Consider the following 19,909-nt stretch of genomic DNA (forward strand, 5'->3'; position numbering starts at 1 on the left):
CAGACCTGGAGAGAGTTCATGCCGAGAGACCATGCAGGTGGTAAACGGAGCAAGACAGAATAGAGACGGGAAGTGAAATTTTTATTAAAAAAAAAAAAAAAAAAAGAGAGAAAGGCGCATTATACAGCTACAGACTGATACTGTTGATCCTAAATAAGATTCAGAGTGTATCATTTAAAAAGGCAATTTATAATATTAGAAATAGAGGGGAGCCTGGGTGGCTCAGTCGGTTAAGCATCTGACTTTGACTCAGGTCATGATCTCGCGGTTCGTGGGATGGAGCCCCACATTGGGCTCTGTGCTGACAGCTCAGAGCCTGGAGCCTGCTCCGGATTCTGGGTCTCCCTCCCTCTCTGCCCCTCTCCTGCTCACACTCTGTCTCTCTCTCTCTCTCAAAAGTAAACATTAAAAGAAATTATAACAGTAGAAACAGAAATGGTGATTGACAGTACACGTGGATTGACCAGGAAAAGTCCTAACAGAGTAAATGCAGTTCCTATTTTTTTTTTTGATGGGACAAAAGAAATAAACTAAACTCTTCCCGTGGGTTTCTGCAAAGCATGGGTAAGAAGCTGGTGGAGGAGTATCATACATTGGCATGCTTAGAGATTGTGTCATTGGTTCAGTGAACGGATACTGACCTTAAGCGATGATGACAGTCACGTGACACGGCTTTGTGTCCTGGCTCTCTGCAGCCTGACATTTTTATCAACAAAGGCATAGCATAGACGGTTTTGAATTTACCAATGCCATTAAGTGAGGCAAGAGAGCTGTGTGATGTGACAGGATGAGGTGGCAAGTCTTTTTAAAGAGATAGGAATGATGGCTTCCATCCAAGACAAAATTTGATAAACACCAGACCTTACTCCCGTCTCACAGACCAGACGCACATTCCCTGCATGAGAAATCAAGGTGTTGCTCAGTTTTAAACTGTTATAAGGGGGATGGTGAAAGGTACCTTGCGTTAAGAGCTATTATAAATATTACCGCTGAGCCTCAGAGCCGTGCTGGAAGAAGGCATTATCTCCAGTTGGAGGTGAGGACACCGAAGCAAAGAATTCAAATAACTTGCCACCGTTCTGAGAAGTTCAGTGAAGACGTGAGAATCCTATTAAATGTGTCTGATCTCAAAATTCATGCTCCTTCCTGCTTCAACATCTAACTTCATATGGGAGCCAGATATGTCACTGGCATTGTTTCCAACTCCCATATGCACTGTGGTGCCTCTTAGCATCATCGTAATTCTTGACGCTATTTCCAAATGGCCCTTCCTTTTACAAAGGGAAGATAGGTTCTCTTTTGGTAAGTAGGGACATTCAATTAGATAACAAAATAAGGGGCCAAATCTGTCCAATGTGGACGAGAACAGAGGTTGGCAAACTATGGTCTGCAAGTCAAATCCAGCCCACCTCCTACTTTGATTTGGTCCACGAGCTAACGGTGGTGTTTGGTTTTACAAGAGGTTGAAGAAAATCCAAAGAATATTTCGTGACACGTTAAGAATTATATGAAATTCAAATTTCAGTGTCCACAAATAAAGTTTTATTGGAACACAGCCATGCTCATTCATTTACATATTGTCTATGGCTGCTTTCATGTTACAAAGGCAGAGGTGAATAGTTGTGACAGAGACCATATGTGGTATTCTCATTGCTCCACACTGCTGTTCAACACACTACAAATCTCAAAGATGCAGTTATTAATTCAACAGCAGCTCAAGTGCCACACATATTGTCACGTAGACATTGTCCTATTTTTTATTACTAATGCATATTAATCATGTAAAAAAAAAAGGAGAGTGAACTTTAAGTGTAGCACTTGTAAGGCACAGTGAAATGTGGATTACCTGTTATACAATTATATGGCAAAGCATCGTGTTTATTATGCAATGACACTTTAGCTGTGCGAAAGGAATACAATTTAGTGTGACATTATCAGACTGAGCACTCATCGCAATATCCCCCGGCTCACAGGAGAGCCACGGTCAGAAAAGTTAGAAGACTTAAAACAGAATAGCTCATCACAGTAGAATTCCTTCACAGACACAAAAAATGAGGACAAGGGGTGCAACCAAGCGAAGTTACTTCCCAGGGGCTCACTGTTAGCCAAACAGAGCTGTTTATTGATGGTGGGCTAAGCTTTGTTTGCAGCAGCCGGAAAGTATGTCCAGAGAAAATAAATGTGTTCAACGCTAGCTTTCCAGCAAGAACAGGTGCTCAGAAGCCTCGAAGTCACGGACAGTCAACCAGAAACCAAGGCCAATGATTTCAAGCAGTTGTCCTTAGCTTTGATGAGTCAACAGACATTCTCAACACTGCCCAGTTTTTGTTTACTAGAGAAGTCAATGCTAAGCGTGCAGTGACTCAAGAACTAGCCTTTATGAACAGCCTCTGTGAAGCAACTTTATCAACGAATATTTTTAAGGAACTTGAGAAAACACCCATTCGGTGCAAAATGAAACGGAATCTGCTAAGATGTGTGGCCACAAACGTTTGGCGGTAAAAACGTGTGGAGTGGAAAAGGTATCCTGCACACATTTACAAAGCTTGTAAAACTGTAAAATGTTTAAGGTCCATGTATGTATTTTACATTACTCGTGAGCAGGTGGTCTGTGGAAAATATGTGCGTTTGTCGTGTTATTGAACTAGTGTAGACAAGAGTGAATTCAGCCTTGTGGTCTCAACCATCATCACTTCCATTAAGTTCTGTCCGAAATACAAACGGAGTATCCTGACTTGCCCAGCGACGCAGCACTGTGATGGCCGTGGTCAAGTTTCACGGTGATGTTTTCCGCTCAGGACCAGGACAAAATTTTCTGAGCGAGCGCCACCTTTGCCTATTAGACACGAACCCTGAATTTTGCTTGTGCTGCAGATGTGATCATGTTTCTTAAGAAACTCAACTGAAAGTGACAAGGCAGAATAGCACTTCCATGACACGGACACCGCACGCAGCCAAGTCAATGTGGGGACGGCTAACGTGTAAATGACAAGTGGTGTCAACCTGCTTGACCCAACTTGCCACACGCTGTCACAAGTTCAAAGGGAGCCAAAGGTCCATTCCCACACAAATTTGCAGTGTATCTATTTTCCAAACTCAGCTACAGTTCCAGCCGGACTTTTGGGTCTCAATGTGAGTTCAAAGGATATTCCCGTCTTCAAAAGCCATCTAATTGTAGCACTGAAGAACATTTACTTAGGCTTTAATAGGAGGTGATTATACGTGCAAAGGAATGATACACCAAAAGGCAAATGTCAAAAGTGGAATCTAATGGAATGCTATAGATACCTTCCAAATGATAAATCCGCTCAATTAAAATCATACATGTGAGGACTGATAACATTACTTGGTACTATCTACCTGCGTGAAGCCATTTTCAAAGAGGAAATAGGTAAAATCCCATTATGAATCGGTGTCACAGATGAACATTTGCCACGACTTCAAACCCCAATTAAGTGAAATATTATCCCCTCAAAATAACCCAGCTCTTATCATTAGTAAACTTGTATCACAAAGAAAAAAAGTGTTCTCAGGTATTAATATATAGTTTGGATTTCATCAATAGAAAAATTAGTGGAAATTTGTTTTCTTTCCAGTTACAGGAGTATAGGCGATCCTTTTTTGTCTCTTGGCCCACAAAGCCTGAACTTGACAAAAATGTGCCAACCCTCAGTCTAGAGCAGTGCAGGGGGTGTTTTTACATTTAAATACAATTGTGATATGGTGAACATCCCCGTGAACAACTGCTCTTTGTAGCAAAAGCAGTTTTATATCCCAGCAACGCTACTGGATAATACTTCTACACGTAAGTAAGTATATATATGGGTACGACCCATGTATTCTCACGAAGTAAATTTCCTAAGAAAGTAACAGGCGGCTCTGCCTGAGACGCAGGCAGAGAAGAAACTAGTTCTCCTGAATGTCCGCAGAACTTTATAATTCCACTTATTTGTACTCTTCGTAGAAAAATCAGCTTTTTGCTCTATGAATCCAGCTCTAGCACAAACCCTCAAACACGAGGCAAGTACAGAAACACCCCATTTAAGGTACTTACGACCTCTGTTTTTACCTGAGTCTAGAACATTTTTCAAATGCACTCACTATATGTAACTTCTAGGAACACATTCAGAGTAATAAAAATGTTTTTCTAACTTAAAATCACGAGGGGTGCCTTCCGGCTGCAGTTTCCTTTTTCTCACCAAAACGGTGACGATCTGTGGGTTTTGCCTGTGTGGCTTCCGATCACCCTAAACTTCTGGCAACAATGCCCTCAATTCCCTTCGGGTAACACCTCCTTGGACCTCACTTCTCAGTCCAAAGTGTCCTCTGACGGTGGGAAAACAGCATTCCCTTGGCCATAGGACTTGGCTCAGGGGTGGGCCTGCGAACCAATCAAGCAATAAAGGTCAGTCTTAGGATCCTGTCGCAACCGCTCAGTGATGTTGCCCTTTGTGTTGGCTGAGGTTACCAAGAAAGCGCGAGTCCGAAGCTGCTGGGGGGTCGCTTTACTATCACTCACGGAGAGTCTCCCCGGCGATGAAAACAGCAGAGCAGAGAGCAAACCAAAGAGAGACGGAGAGGGACCGATTCCTGACTCTCCGCCGGGATCAAGTACGTCTGAAGCCAGGGCTCGCACTGGTCTTTTCAGTTACGTGTGAGAACGTCCACCCCCCTGCGTAAGCCACGGGCAATTCACAGGTGCTGGCAGATTCAGCTCACGGGATCGTTCAGACTGAACCCCCATCTGAAATCGGGTTTTTCTACACAGCGCCTTCTGACCACCGGCTCTCTTCTCCAGCTCCTTCTACTGCCTCCGAATGCTGGTGCTTCGTGTGTGCTGCTCTGCCTTATCTTACCTGCAGCATCTCTCGATCAGCCCGGCACCACGAATACCGTTTGGGGAGACTCCTTAAAGCACCAGGCACAAGACAAAACTGTGAGACACTGTCACAGGTCTGTGCTTTCCCTCTGCAGTGACAAAGTCATCCACTTAAAATTGGACGGATGAGGTTTCATTTCTGTGAACACCCGAGTATGACTTCATTTTTAAAAGGGAATAAAACGATTCTGTCTCTTTTCCTTGGTTTATTAGCGGCATTAGTTTTAATTAAGTGCTCTATCAAGTGGCTCAGGGAAGTGTAGAAGGATTTTTCTTGAGCTCAGATACTCCCTGGTATGTACTTCTTAGGATGGGGCTCCAACAAGGCAAAATCCTAACAGAGACGCAAACCCCTAGAGCCTATCCCTCCCTTCGGCTCTGCATCTCACACAGGCGAAACCAAGTGGAAATCGGGAGGTTTTCAATTCCTACCTTACATTCGTACGAGTAGCATCACTATACCCACGATTAGAGGAAGGGGGGAAAAAGCAAGTTTAAAAAAACTACCTTTATTTTTTATTTCTTTTTCAGTTACATACTTTTAAACAGGGATGTGTTTCATTATTCAGACATTCAGGCAATGTTGACTTCATTAGTGTTGACAGAAAAGAAGCATAAAAATGCAAAACATTGTTGGCTTAACCTGAACATACCTGCATCACCTATTACCGACCAGTTTGTGTCGCCAGAAGACTCTCTCCTTGGCGTTAAAATGGAGCACTTAAAAATATTGCTAGAAAGCAAATGTCTGCACACTGGTCTTTGCAGCAAATAAGGGTATTTATACTTTTAAAATATTTTAAGTCCATAATTGGATTAATATACACACCTTCTTATGTATAAGGAGTTCAGATCATATAAACACTGTACAGTCCAAAAACCCTACTGAGAATAAAACTAAATAGACTTATGGTAAGAAATACAGGTATCGCATGTATTTACAAATATCATAGACACACAAATTTGGTCAAATACTGTAAAGAAAGAAGTGGTTTCACATTATAACGGCCAAAACATCCATCTAGGTTGCTCAAGGCAAAACGAAAAGAAAACCTCAGTATGGAACTCCTGTCGTTTGAGACATCATGACAGTATACAGACAGAAAGAATGGAAAACTGTTGACCAAACTATACAGCAAATGCCTTCTAGGCTGAGCGTGGGCCTTTCAAATCAAGAACTTGAAACGATCGCAGGATTCAGAGCAACGATGATAAACAATGTCCCGATTTGCGGTATCTGTGTGGGCACCTAATTCAGCAAAAACGATACACGGAACTTGTGGCTACTAAGGAAAATAAATTACGGATACAATCAAATCCCTGTAAATGCAATAAGGAAGTCAAAAAGGTAATTTATTTACTTTCATTACACATTTTAAATGTTACCTTGCGACGAGAAAAATAAATAAGCACGCCTGAAGGCAGGCTGCCTGAAGACAAAGGAAGGGCTGCGTGGGAAGAGTAAGTAACAATTTCATAAATGAAAGGTGAGTGTGCGATCTGAAAAAACGTGATTCTTTTTCTGGCCAGTCATTTTGTTTTAACTCTGCTTGAAACTTCTGGCTGGCAGAATGTGACCAAATACACCTGTATCTTTATGGCTTCAAACAAAGCACACTTAAAAGAGCAGACTGGGCTTCCTGTTTGTGCAGAACGATTAACTTTTGTTCATATGCAGGCACTTCAACAGACTGTGGAGGCAAAGCACCTGACCCATCCTTTCCAAAATAGTTCTCACTCATCAAAATTATACTAAAAGGTAGGAAAATTCCAGAGAACCAGCAAAGTTGAATACAAGAGGCTAATGTGCACAGAGGGCAAGAGAGTGACCCAGTCTTTATTGCTGGGGGTCCTTTCTTTTTCTTTCTTTTTTTTTTTAATCAAAGAGCAAATAATTAACAAACAGACACCACTGCATGGCACATCGAAGTTTTCTGCTCAAGGGAGAGTGTAATCATTCAGCAGGAGGCTTCAGTGGGATCTCCTCAGACTTCAACCTTACACATCGCGATGAGATTCACATTTATTTCTTCTCCTTAGTGTATTTTAAAAAAACAAAAACAAAAACAAAACTCCAACATATTTCATTTCTCAAAGTATTCGCTTCTTGCTGTCTAACATACATTATTATCTGGAAGCATAAAGTTACATTATACAAATATTTTGCTTTTTTTTTTCTTCTTTTAAAAAAAGCGCTTTTGCCACTTCAGCAACACTGAACTTCACAAAGTGGTGCAACAAAAGCAGAGCTCGTATTTACCACGCGACTCGTGATTCCATTTTACCACCTACCATCGGCCGCACCCCGACAGCGTTTTTCCTCAGTACCTCTGGGCAGTGACTGTACCATGATTTCACAGAGAGAATGTTAATATGACTCACGCACAGCCGTACCATCAGTAATACTGAAATCGATGCAGATGCCACACAAGAAAGGAACGTCCCGTAAAATAACTTCTTTTACATTTTGGGGCAACGGTGTCTTCTCTGTTGCACTATCCACCGGGCGGGGGGCGGGGGAGCGGGGGGGGGAGGAGGGACATTCCTGTTTGATTATGCTCTTACAGAAGTTATCAAAAACCAGATCAGGTATATAACTGGCTGACACTGAAGATACTGTACTGCTTTTTCTACAACAGGAGGAGAGCTTCTGAAAAATGTCCTTAGAACGGTATTCATCGACACCACCTCATTGGTCCATTCCGTTCATCGACGGGCAAAGCACTCATGTTTCGACAAAACTTTAAAGCTTCCATAAAAGTTAAATTAGAAAAAAATATGAATGTAAGACAACCACAAAATGAAGTATGAAAGTATGTATGACATTTTTGTTTCTACGAGCGAGTCCTCGAAAATGTATGTGGTCACTACGGAGATGATTTTTAATCACAAGACAGCAGATGAACACGTAAGTAACTCCCCATGATCTGTCTGTGTCCAGAGTCATTTGTGGCGCTGTATGGTTTTCCTTTTCCTTCGTTTGAAAAAACAGCAGCACCTGCGGGCGGAGGGAAACACTTCTTTTATTATGAAAGCACTAAAAGGTCGCCAAGGAAAGGCAGAATTTAGCCTATTAATTTCAATGGTCATAGAAAGCAACACGCCAATGCAAGATACACGGTGAACATGCCAAGGAAGCAAACAGATTAGTGAGACTACGGCAGAGTTATCACTAGTTTGTCATCAACGTGCCTTTTAGGAACATAGCAAGACACTCTATGCAACATTAAAAGGAGCCACTAAATTGAAAAGGCTTTGCACCAAGCCTAACGGAGAAGCCACGGGGCTGTGAATCCTCGCTGACCCCACTGTATTCTATTCTGAATACTCATTAACCTCTGGCAATGGCGTGCTTTTCTAAAATTCACCTTATGCATTCTCTCCCTTTCTTCCTGATATTTATATCTGATTGTTAAGACCAGGAAGAAAGAGACGGAATGCATAAGGTGAGTCAGAACTAGAGTTAGAATTAGAAAAGGAATAAAAAGGGTTGGCGGGCATTGAGGAGGGCACTTGTGGGGACGAGCACTGGGGGTCGTATGTGAGCGATGAATCACAGGAATCTACCCCCAAAACCAGGAGCACACGGTATGCACTGTAGCCAATCTGACAATAAATTATATTAAATAAATAAATAATGAATAAATAATGAATAAACAGAAGAGGAAAAAAAAAAGAAAACCAATAATGATCCTAAGAGTGAGGATTTTATTTCCAGCAAGAATTAGTTTAGATTCCAAAAGGAAGAAGAGGAATCCCAAATACACTCTTCAACAAACATTTTCCACCACACTTACAAACTGGAAGTGAGAAAATAAAATATGTCAAGACTTGCCTCCTTTAATTCTGTAAGGGTTAAGGTCAAGCTCATCGTAGGCAAATTAAGGTAAAAATTACACTGAACATTTAAAATAGCACAATTGAGGTGACTCAGTTTTGTAGACTATGAGGGAACAGCATGCTGATTTTTATTCCTAGGTAAAAAACAACTCTAGAGATGACCCCTCACAGGCCTAGTTTTTCCCACAGTAAGTTCTCCTCGTCATGAGAAGACAGCACATGTAACACGTGAAGAACAATGGCGAGGGTGGTACAAAGTCAAAGTTAAACGAGAAACACCGAGTAGCAACTAACAACAACAAAATACACGCATATGTGTACTCGAAAAGCCTGGCATTCCTTCAAATAAAGGTCTGGCTGTTTTCCTCTGCCACACGGAACACAAAGTCCACCTATCAGAATACCAAGGGGACAGGCAACGCATATAGAGGCTTCCATTTTTCCACTGAAGTCCAATGTGTGTGCGTAGACAAATATGTCAGTCCTATTTTGTAATTAAAGAAATATTTATATGCATGGTGATTCAATTAACACAATACTGCCAATTCAAAGCCGGAACACAATGTGACCTTATAAAGACGTTCCTGTAATCCTTAGCAGCCCGCCTGCATAAAAGGATAGTCCATGAATGGCTTCAAGCTAAGCATAACGGAGACCATATAACTTCAAGTGTCCTATCCAGCAAAATATGGTGGAAGATGAAATAATTCCCGGATATCTTTTCTATCTTTCTGCGAAAGAAATGTAAACAGGAACCCATACTGTCCGGCTAAATTACATAATTGCTCCCCCCACATTATCGTTGGTCAAAAATAATTTCAGACCATTTATCGAGATTTACGGCGTGACTATGAAATCACTATGGGGCATTCAAAACCAAATTACACGATTGTGTTTTTTTAACCCCACTCAAACCGCACATAATGATTAGACCGTGGAGCGTGAATAATTCAAAACTGTATATATCAGTGGGTAAAGATTCAACTAGAAATATGTGCAGCTATCAATCTTTATGAATTTTACTCTAAGGTGACCACCAGAGGAACCAGAGAGAAATTACCCCATCAAGGGTCTTGAAAAGAGCTACCTCTAGAAAAGAAGGCTCTAGGTACAATGGATTTTTCCTGGATTTATAAAAATGTCTTGTAACTATCAGCTACCTAAATACTTTCTCAAATGGGTGTTATATATATACATTTTCTCAAATAAAAAAGTGGAAAAAAAAGTTATTTAAGTCAAAGTGTTAGAGATGAAAACCATTAGTCAAAAAAAAAAGATATTTTAATAAAGGACTTAGAAAAGAGTCATAAAATGTTCATCTTGTAAAAAAAAATTTTTTTTAATTGATAGTGAGAAGAGACCAAAGACTTAGAATATTAAATTTAAGAACATGATCACATTTCAATAGATATTTATTATTTAGTATAAAGTTCTGATAATGTTCACTGTTCTTAAATACTGTCATTTGTCTTTTCAAATGCCAAACTACAATCTTTTAAAAGTTTTCTGCTGAAAAGGTGTTCTAAGAAGTGTTTAAAAATTGTTTTAAACAAGCCTTTTGGTGCAGGGAATTTAAAGCAATACATATTTTGACCAACAAGTTCTATATTTCTCACACTTCTGTTATTAGCAATTCACCATGTCTAACTTGTTTTCCTAGTGACATTAATCTTCTTTCTAATTCACCAGACAGCTAAGTTCTTCCTATTTCTTAGGTAATCTTTCCTTCAATTATGTATTATTTAACACAGAAAACCAGAACAAGCATTCACTTGAGCCTAAATAAAATTTTCAAATGAATCATAACTGTAGAGACCTTTTAAATTAAAAAGCAATCTTAAAAAGACATCTATTTTTTAAAAATAAATCCCACCAGTAAAGAGCACACCGTTGAAAACAAGACTTGCCAGGGAAGCTGGCATGCTATTTAACTCACTACCACCAGAGGGCAGCATTGCTGCATGCAATATGAATGCATCCACATAGACCAGATGCTCTAGAAGTAGAATTACAGTTGTAGAAGTTGAGAAGAAAACTGATGCTTAACCTGTGGCTGGTTTCTTAAAGCTCATTACCAAAACGGATGATTTACAGTCTTAGTGATTAAGAAAGTGGGTCTCGTGTCAATTCCCTTCAATCTAAAACAGCGCTGCTCCCACGTGGCCACTCTGTCACGTGACCATTTTACGTTGTTCCCCCCCTCCCCCACCCCCGCCCCCAGGACTCATCTGAATTTATCTTATTTATTTTCTTATTATCTTACACTGAATGTAAGCTTCTTAAGGGCGTACTCACAGATACGCCCCACAAATGGGCACAAAAATCCCCCCAAAATCTTTATCGAATAAAAAGTGGAGGACTTGCCTCAGAGATGCAACTCCTAGCCTAAGAACCGAGTCAAAATTCCAAAGCATGTTCTAAAGCGAGAGTTCTTACCTGGGGCCCACAAGCCCTAGTGAAATCTCAATGAATGCAGACTTTGGTGCCTGTGGAAGCTTTTCTGGGGAAAAGCGGTTTGCGCCAGATTCTTCAAGGAGACTAATCCCAAGTGGCACCGCTCTGTCTACATGGCACCTGCCAGGTCCCCCCTCCAGCTTCTCCACCTCCAGTGAGTCCTTGGACCAGAATCTATGAGCTGAGGGCTGGAGACACTGAGTGGCCACCAAGGCATCAATTTATATGAGTGCAGGCAAATGTGTAAAAAGAGGCCATGTGATTTTAACCCTTGGTACAGCTGAAAGAGGAAAAAAGTTATTGCTAACAGTAACTGCAAATAACAGCCAATACTGCAGGAATGTGCACATACACAAGTTCTCACAGATGCGGGGAGCGAGCTCTTTTGGTCACTAAATTCAAGTAGCTGGCCTTAGAAAATTAGCCACACCCTTACATTTTTTAAGTCCATTTTTTGTCCAGGCTGCTCAGGGGCTCTATTTTCTTATGTTATTAGTCTACACCTCATTTGCAGTCTCTTCAGATCTCCACTCTTGACAACACTGGGGAAATGGATTAAGCTTACCAGACATTTAAATCATGTTCTTGTCAATGCTTCTTTTTTTCTTGGCTCTTTCTTGGTTATGCCTATGTGGTTCCAGCAAGCTAATATACTCTCCCAGGTCAGGCTCATGCTTCTCACATGATTCCATAGCTAGCCTAAAAGCGTTGAAGCCACACCTCTACTCTTAAATTCTTTGGAAATAAATGGTAAATGCTGCTTCCGATGAACTTGAGGGTTGTTGCTGTAAATACTGTTTAGGTAGTAAATAGGAAATCATAATGGATCAAAGTCCTCAACTATGAGGAAAACACAAGGGACAAGGCATTGCTTGGGACATTATACCGCCAATTCCCCTTTATTCAATGCCTCTTTGCTTCCTCTAGGATGTGACTGTCTTCCGAGATTCACATCATATCCTTTCTTCTCACATCTACCCAGAAAATGACCCATGTTGTTCTCTCTGGATCTGAAGTTCCTACCTGTCCCTTCAGCAGTAACTCACTGTTTCCACCTTCGGTTGCGAGACTGTGTTGTACCTGCTGGACCCGTCCCACTTAGGACTCTGGAGCCTAGGCTCTCCTTATCAGGGTCGATGAGTATACACGTATCTTTAATTCCTTGACAAAGGATTTTCTCCCTTCAGATCTATAAATGAAACGTACTTTCATATATCTGGATCCCTTATGGAAAACATGCGAACTGACCAGTTAAGCAAGAAGAGTTTAGACAGAAGCCCATGTCCATCCACAAAACCACGCTAACTGGGAACCACGGATCTATCCTCAGTTTCAACTTCTTCCTCTCCATCCACGGGCAATCGGTCCCTCAAGTCTGAAATGACTTTCAAAGTTGGGCCATCCTCTCGTGCCAGCTTACTCCAGAACCTGTGGCCTCCACCACTGCTAAGAGCTTCTTAACACACGTCCAGGCTAAGTCTCCTCTTCTCCCCAGTGAATCATCCAAACGTGTCTCCTAGAGATGACCTTGCCCTTTGCCTTTACTATCTCACCCATGGTTCTCCACGGTCTAGATGTTAAGCCCACACGGCTCTTACAATGGGGTTCCAATCTATTTCCACTCCCCTCTTGGTCTCACCTTGCATCAAGCTTCCTGTCCAGGCAGCCCATACGACACAAGGGAGGGAAGGAGGGAGGGCGGATGGATTTTATAGAATGTAATGAGCCCCAGGAAATGACATAAGCCTCAAAAGTGCTGCCCAACTAAATGCCTCAAGGCTCAATCTGATGGTACCATTTCTTGGCTTAAAACCCACAGCTTGCTCTTCTGTCTTGAGAACCGATCACGTCCATTTTTTTTTTTTTTTTCACTTGCCTACAAAAGTCCTTTGCGATGAGGCACTTAGACGACTTCCCACTGTGATGCGTTCACACACTCTGTACGTGCCTGGGTTACTCCTCTCACCTGCCTCATTCTTTCCTCGCTCCCGTGCTGCTCGGCCACTTCTCCCTGTCTCCTGCATCCAACTCCTTTGCCAAACCTACTCATCTTCGAGAACCGGGACCCATGTGCCCTTACCCAGGAAGATGTCTCTGATCTCTCAGCTGGAAGTGCACACTCCAGTCTCTTCAATCCAGTAACACCATATCCTAGAGGCCAATCCTGGAATACCTTGTATTAGGCCAATGATTCTCAATCCTGGTTGCTCCTTAGAATCAGCTTCCAAGCATTTTAAAAGTACTGCCAACCGGACCCCCACCACAGACCAATGAAATCGGAAACTGATAGCACAGCCTGAGGGCTGGCCTATTCTGCAAACTCCCCAGATGCTTGTGATTCAAAGCCAGGACTGAGGACTACCACCTGACAGTTACTGGGTACTTGCTATCTTTTCTAAGGGAACAGCAGGGCCTTGACTTCTCCTCATCGTGACATTACCAGATATGCAGTAACTGTTCGGCAAATGTTGCAAAAGGGAAAGAAAGACAGCAAAGGAGATGAAAAAAGACAATGGCATAATACTTAAAAAGTCAGTAACTAAACCAGAAGAAGCCTTGTGTTCCTAAATTCCTGGAGGGAAAGATAAGGGTGCTACCATTTGTATCACCGAACTTGAAAAACAAACAAAAAACTCTCTGATACAGTGAAGAAAGTGAAATCTCATCACTAACGAAGGAGCCATTTAATGTGCTGGACAACAGTGTAATTTCCATCATTGGGAAATCACGTATCGAACCTCGAGACTCGAAAATGTCCAGAGGCACCGGGCGGCTCAGTCGGTTGAGCGTCTGACTCCTGATTTCGGCTCAGGTCATGATCTCACCGTTTGTGAGTTCGAGCCCCAAGATGGCTTCCACACTAACGGTGCAGAACCCGCTTGAGATTCTCTCTCTCTCTCCTTCTCTCTCTGCCCCTCCCCTGTTCTCTCTCTCTCTCTCTCTCTCTCTCTCTCTCTCTCAAAATAAATACTCAAAAATAAATAAAATGCCCAATGTAAAATAAATTATAATCAATAGGGTGGGGTGAGGGCAATCTCTGTCAGTCACAGAGAAGAAGAAAGAGGGGAAGCTGGAAACGCAGTGTGGAAGAGAATTCTCGACAGGTGATGCAATTTAGGAAAAAACACACTCACGTGTCTTCACTACAGACTAAGAAGGTATGAATGTAACAGTCACCCTGATTGAAGGGAAACCAATGCGAGGTGTTGAAAGAGTTTTTAGCCAGTGAAGAGGCAGGGAAGTTCAGAGGATTTCTGTAGCCCATCTGCAGGAAGGCTTTACTGAAATCATGGGTTGCTATCCATTTTTTTTTTTTTTTAAATAACTGCTTTATTAAGATACAACTCAAATCTCATACAGCTCACCCTTTTAAAGCGTACAATTCAGTGGTTTCTAATATATTCAAAGAGCCCTGCGTCCGTCACCACAATCAAACCTGAAAACATTTTCACTGCCCCCAAAAGAAACCGCATAGCCTCACCTATCAGCAGTCACTCCCGCCCCCTCTCCCCTGCCCTGGGCAATGACTGGATTCCTCTCTTGATTGACCTATCTGGACATTTCACAAAAATGGAATCCTGGGCTATTTTTTGTGCCTGGCTTCTTTCACTTAGCATCACGTGCCTGATTTCGGTGTCGTACGTGGCCAGCAAACAATGGTCAGTCCATTGTATGGATACACCACATTACGTAATTGCAATTATCTAGTAACAACTCATCATCCTGTTTTAGGCACTGGGGATCTGAAGATGAAAAAGGTCTTGCTTTCAAGAAATTCAAGAAGTTTCAAGAAGCTGGAGAGAGGTCAAGAGAACAATATACCGACAGCAGACTGAAAGAACCCACAGAATAGTGTTCAAAATGGAGAATGGGGCTGGCCAGGATGAGCAGAGGCCAGACTAGGAGGGGGATGAAGGGCCTGGGGCCAACCATGCCAAGGAACCTGGACTCAAATCTCCAGGCAACGGAGGACCCTTCCTTCAGGAAGAACCTTCCCACCACACTTGCTTTTTTTCTCATCTTCTAACACCCACAGATAGAAACGCAAACCTACAACATATACACCCACACCCATCCCAGCGAAATAAATCACCATGCCATTCTTCCAAGCCACCTCCAGAAAGCGTGCTCTGATCACCCTGGCAGTAAGTAAGCCTTTTCTTTGTAAGCCCTTACAGGTTTTTTATACCTTTTCATGGTAGTTATCATGTACAAATTACATATGCATGCGGATACACTGCAATCCTCCCTGCTGGTGTGCAATCGACTTAAGGGCAAGGGCAGTTTCAGATATTCTAAAATCCAAGCAGTGTAACTGGTGATTAAATAAACCGGGAAAAGGTCATCGATTTGGCTAAAAGCAGGTGTCTGGCACGACGTGTGCACAGAATGGCCAGTCTCAGCGAAGAGGGTGGGTATGGAAGTGAAAATATGAGACACTGATGGAAGAAGCACACAGCTGAGAACACAGAGATGGGGAAGGTCACTGGCAGCCGGAAGCGGAGGAATAAATAGGGTGGGGATAGTTACGGAGCCCCCTCCACGCACCAGACAAACAAGCGGTGCTTTATCCCCATTCGTTTCCTCAACAGCCTACGAAGGAGGTATTCAAAGGCTCGTTCTGCAGAACAAGAAGTACACTTCAAGAAGGTAACTGTGACACACGCAGGGTTCTACAGCCTGTGCTTGCCTGCACAGGACACGTGCTCCCCACCGTGACACATTGCCACCCTACTTTTGTAAGTGAGCTTACGTCTGCACAAACAAACATCAACTGCGGTTTTTATTCTTGAGGTAAAAGTGCCCAAGTATGTAGCTAATTACACCCTCAAATCCACTAAAATAAGTCAGACTGTCAATAAGGGCCATAGTCACAAGTGATAAAAATGGATACTTGATCACTACGGCTCTTGAAAAAGAAATATTCACAAAAGAAGTTTCCTGATCTTGCAGCCAGCAAATAAGCATTGTTCTGAAATTTATGTAAGGTTCCTCTCGGATATGAAAAGAATGTTCCAAAATTTACTAATCTAAGGAACTTTATTTACCCCCAGGTGGACTCAAAATTTGTCCTGAAAACTAAGAGGAACATATTTAAAAATTTCTTTTTAATGTTTAATATTTTTGTGTGAGAGAGAGACAGCGTGCACACACGTAAGCAACGGAGGGGCAGAGAGAGCGGGAGACACAGAACTTGAAGCAGGCTCCAGGCTCCGAGCTGTCAGCACAGAGCCCAAGGCGAGGTTCAAACTCACAAAACTTGAGATCATGATCTGAGCCAAAGTCGGACATTTAACCGACTGAGCCACTCAGGTGCCCCAAGATCTTTTTTTTTTTTTTTTTCAATTTATTTATCTATTTTGAGAGAGACAGACACAGCGTGAGTGGGGGGAGGGACAGAGACAGGGGGAGAGAGGGAGAATCCCAAGCAGTCTCCCCACTGCCAGCGCAGAGTCCAACGTGGGGCTTGAACCCATAAAGCCGTGATATCTTGACCTGGGCAGAAACCAAGAGTCAAAGAGTTAACCGAATAAGCCACCCAGGTGCCCTAAGAGGAGCATTGTATTTACTTTAAAAAAAAATTTTTTTTAATGCTTTTATTTATTTTTGAGAGAGGGAGAGAGGGAGAGAGAGTGAGTACAAGCAGGGGAGGGGCAGAGAATCCGAAGCAGGCTCCAGGCTCTGAGCTGTCAGCACAGAGCCCGACATGGGGCTCGAACCCATGAACCACGAGACTATGACCTGAGCCAAAACCAAGAGTCGGATGCTTAATGGACTGAGCCACACAGGTGCCCTAAGAGGAACATTTTAAACATGGCATTAGGACTAGAAAAAAGAAAAAAGCAGAGGATAGTTTAAATTCAACATTAATTCAACTAACAAAATTTTTTTTCATAATATCTGCATGTAGCAGGAAGTATTTAGATGAGGACTTCCCTAACACTCTCTCTCTAGAGTTAATCATGAAATGTATCAGTGTATTCCATGTATATTCAATGGCAACACAATTAGTAAATGACATATGGTTTTAGTGACACTACAGGGGTGAGGGTGGGGGATCTGCTACGGGAATTAAAAATTACAAACAGGAAAAGAGAGAGCTTAAAACTCAAACTTCCTTCTGTTTAAACAGCAAATAAAGCCTCTGTGTTACAAAACAAATGCACAAGCACAAGCAGAGTGGGTGTTATCAACTACTCAATTAAAAAGTGCCCCCAAGTCTATGTCACTTAAAGCAAAAAAAAAAAAAAAAAAAAAAAGTTGCAGCAGGCAAAAGAGCTCCTCAAACAATTATTTCTTGCTTTTCAGACCTCAAATAAATGACACCAAACGTTTTTGAACAACTTTTACCAATTATAATTTCTATGTTGAAAGGTATGTTTTTTAAAAAAGCAAAAATCTTTGAAATGACAGTCAAGGGAGCTATTTCTGCCTGTCTACACTTGCAAACTCACCACATGTTCAACACTTTCTGGCAGCTATACACAAAAAAAAAAAAAAAAAAAAAAAGAAAGAAAGAAAGAAAAAGAAAAAGAAAAAGAAAAAAAATACAAGGAAAAAAGAGAAAGGGAGGGAGAGGGAGTGGGGGGGGAGGGAGGGAGGGAAAGAGAGAGAGAGAGAGAGAGAGAGAGAGAAAGAGATCATCAGAAGTAGCCCACATTGAAAACATCACATTGTTTTTCATGCTTAATTTTTTTCCAAGCAGCTTTATCATTTACATTCATAGAAGAACTATTGTGAAACTAATATGAACACATGCAGCATACTATAAAATTAATATTCTTATGCTTACAGAAAAAAACGAGCATCTATCCTATGGAAATAATTTTCATGCATCAACGCTCCTAAAAATAAAATGCTAAAAACAGGCTGTTAATTCTAAGTAAGAAATTGAGCACAGTTCCTAAATCATTATTTTTGTATTGTAAAACTTATTTACTGAAATAGCACTAGTTTCAACTTAGTGGTTAAAATAACTAGAAATATCACTTGTTTTGCATGCACCTATTCCCTTAAAAAAAGTCTCCAGGAATACTTGTATATGACTGTAATTCTCAAACATGCATAGTTTAAGAACAAAGAAGGAAAACAAATCCGTACTTGGTTTCATCCATCACTTCTACTTCCGTAGGGGCTGTGATGGGTGCATTTGAACGTCCTGCGGTGGGGTCATCTGTGTTTAACTCTCCATTTGTCGAACTTACAACCTGCCGAAAAGAAAAAAAAATTACATATACACAAAGTAACAGATTATACAATGATAAAAATTAAGATTAAAGTATGCAAATTAGAAAGTTAATACGAAGAACACAAAACAATTAGTGTGTAGTTGAGTTGTTCATAACTGAATAAAGTAACAGGTCTAATACTGTATGAAAAATCAAGGCTCTCCAATATTGGCTTTTCCAACTTACTCCCTTTTCATCTTGACATTTCTGTCTTGTCTCTTTGCCTCTATTTTTAAGGCTAATTCCTGTGCTCCAGTCCCATCAGTTCCCCCAGGTGTGCCCATCTCCCTAGGCACCTGGCTACGGCATTAACTGGTCCCTTTGTGAACATCCATACAGCTCCTTCCGACAGACCTCGTGCTTCTGTCTGCACCCCCTGCTTGGGTCTCCCTCGCCTCCTGCCGACTCCTTCACCTGGCTGGTCAGGCCCCTGATCCAGGAGTCACTGGGATTCCACTCTCAGACTGAAACCCTACATTTCATCCAACAGCGAGGCCTGTTAAATCCTCCCCCAAAACACAGCCCCAGACGAATCAGTTCTGGCCACCTCTATTACCACCAGGGCTGTGGTTCAGGCCACCTCAATGATCTCTTGTGGATATGAGGGCAACAACCTATTAACTAGTCCTGCTTTCACCTGTCCCTACCCTCCATTAATGGATGGGCCACATGACAACCGGAGCACTCATTTTAAGATGGAAATCAGATCACATATAATTAATTATCTGCTTGAATCTTTTCAAGGGTCAACCTCCCGTTTCACTTAAAATAAAGATCCATATTCTTTACCCCAATTTACAAAGCGCCACGTCTGAACCCTGCCTACCCCTTGACCTCCTAGTACCTTTTCCTTTATTCACTAGCCTCCATCCAGTATGTCAAACTTATTCCTGCCTTAAGGCTTTGGTATCATCTCAATGCCTGAACTCTCTTCCTGCTGAATGGCCATTCTCCTATCTTTCAGATTCTCAGAGAACATTTCTAAAGCAGGCCTTTTCTGTCACACAATCTAAGACTTCCATTCAGACACACTATGTCACGTTATACTCTACTGCTAACTCTTTGTATAGCATTTACTCAGAGGTGATCCTCTGATTATGTGGACTGACACCCACTCCCACCTCCTCCTGCTCCATGACAGCAAGAATTTTGTACTGCTCCCTTCTATATCTACCCACTATACCTGGCACAGAACAAGAAGTCAATACATATTTGTTGAAATAAATGAATGAATGCATGCAAGGATGAGTGAAATCCTGAAACAAAATAAAAATCATGGCAAAACACCCACATTCTCCCCAATCCTCTTGGTCGTACAAAGTCATCTTACTATCCTATTTCTTGCTTTCCCCTAAACTTGTTCAAAACAACAGTCTTAACACTTTCATCTGCCATTCGCTCATTCCTTAACTTCCTACAATCTGTACTCTGTCCCTACATCAGATTTCTATTAAGATTGCTCTTAAAGGTTACCGATTCCTAGAAAATAGATTCAGTTGCTCTTTGC

At 41.8% G+C, this 19,909-nt stretch overlaps 1 protein-coding gene across 9 annotated transcripts in view; it reads right to left on the reverse strand.

The window, feature by feature from the left end:
* Positions 1-5,372: 5,372 nt before the first annotated feature.
* Positions 5,373-19,909, reverse strand: part of CSNK1G3 (casein kinase 1 gamma 3) — a 106,685-nt gene continuing 92,148 nt past the window's right edge. For 7 of the 9 annotated variants that reach the window (XM_058737722.1, XM_058737743.1, XM_058737713.1 and 4 more), the window contains 3 exons: positions 18,275-18,381; positions 17,629-17,652; positions 5,373-7,877 (listed from right to left, as the gene is read on the reverse strand). In XM_058737722.1, coding sequence (XP_058593705.1) covers positions 7,823-7,877; positions 17,629-17,652; positions 18,275-18,381 — 186 coding nt within the window. In that variant the 3' untranslated portion in view covers positions 5,373-7,822. The remainder of the gene's footprint in view (positions 7,878-17,628; positions 17,653-18,274; positions 18,382-19,909) is intronic. The other 2 variants (XM_058737751.1, XM_058737782.1) reach the window with 1 other exon arrangement.

The sequence above is a fragment of the Neofelis nebulosa genome, chromosome 1, assembly GCF_028018385.1.
Source record: "Neofelis nebulosa isolate mNeoNeb1 chromosome 1, mNeoNeb1.pri, whole genome shotgun sequence".
Lineage (NCBI taxonomy): Eukaryota > Metazoa > Chordata > Mammalia > Carnivora > Felidae > Neofelis > Neofelis nebulosa.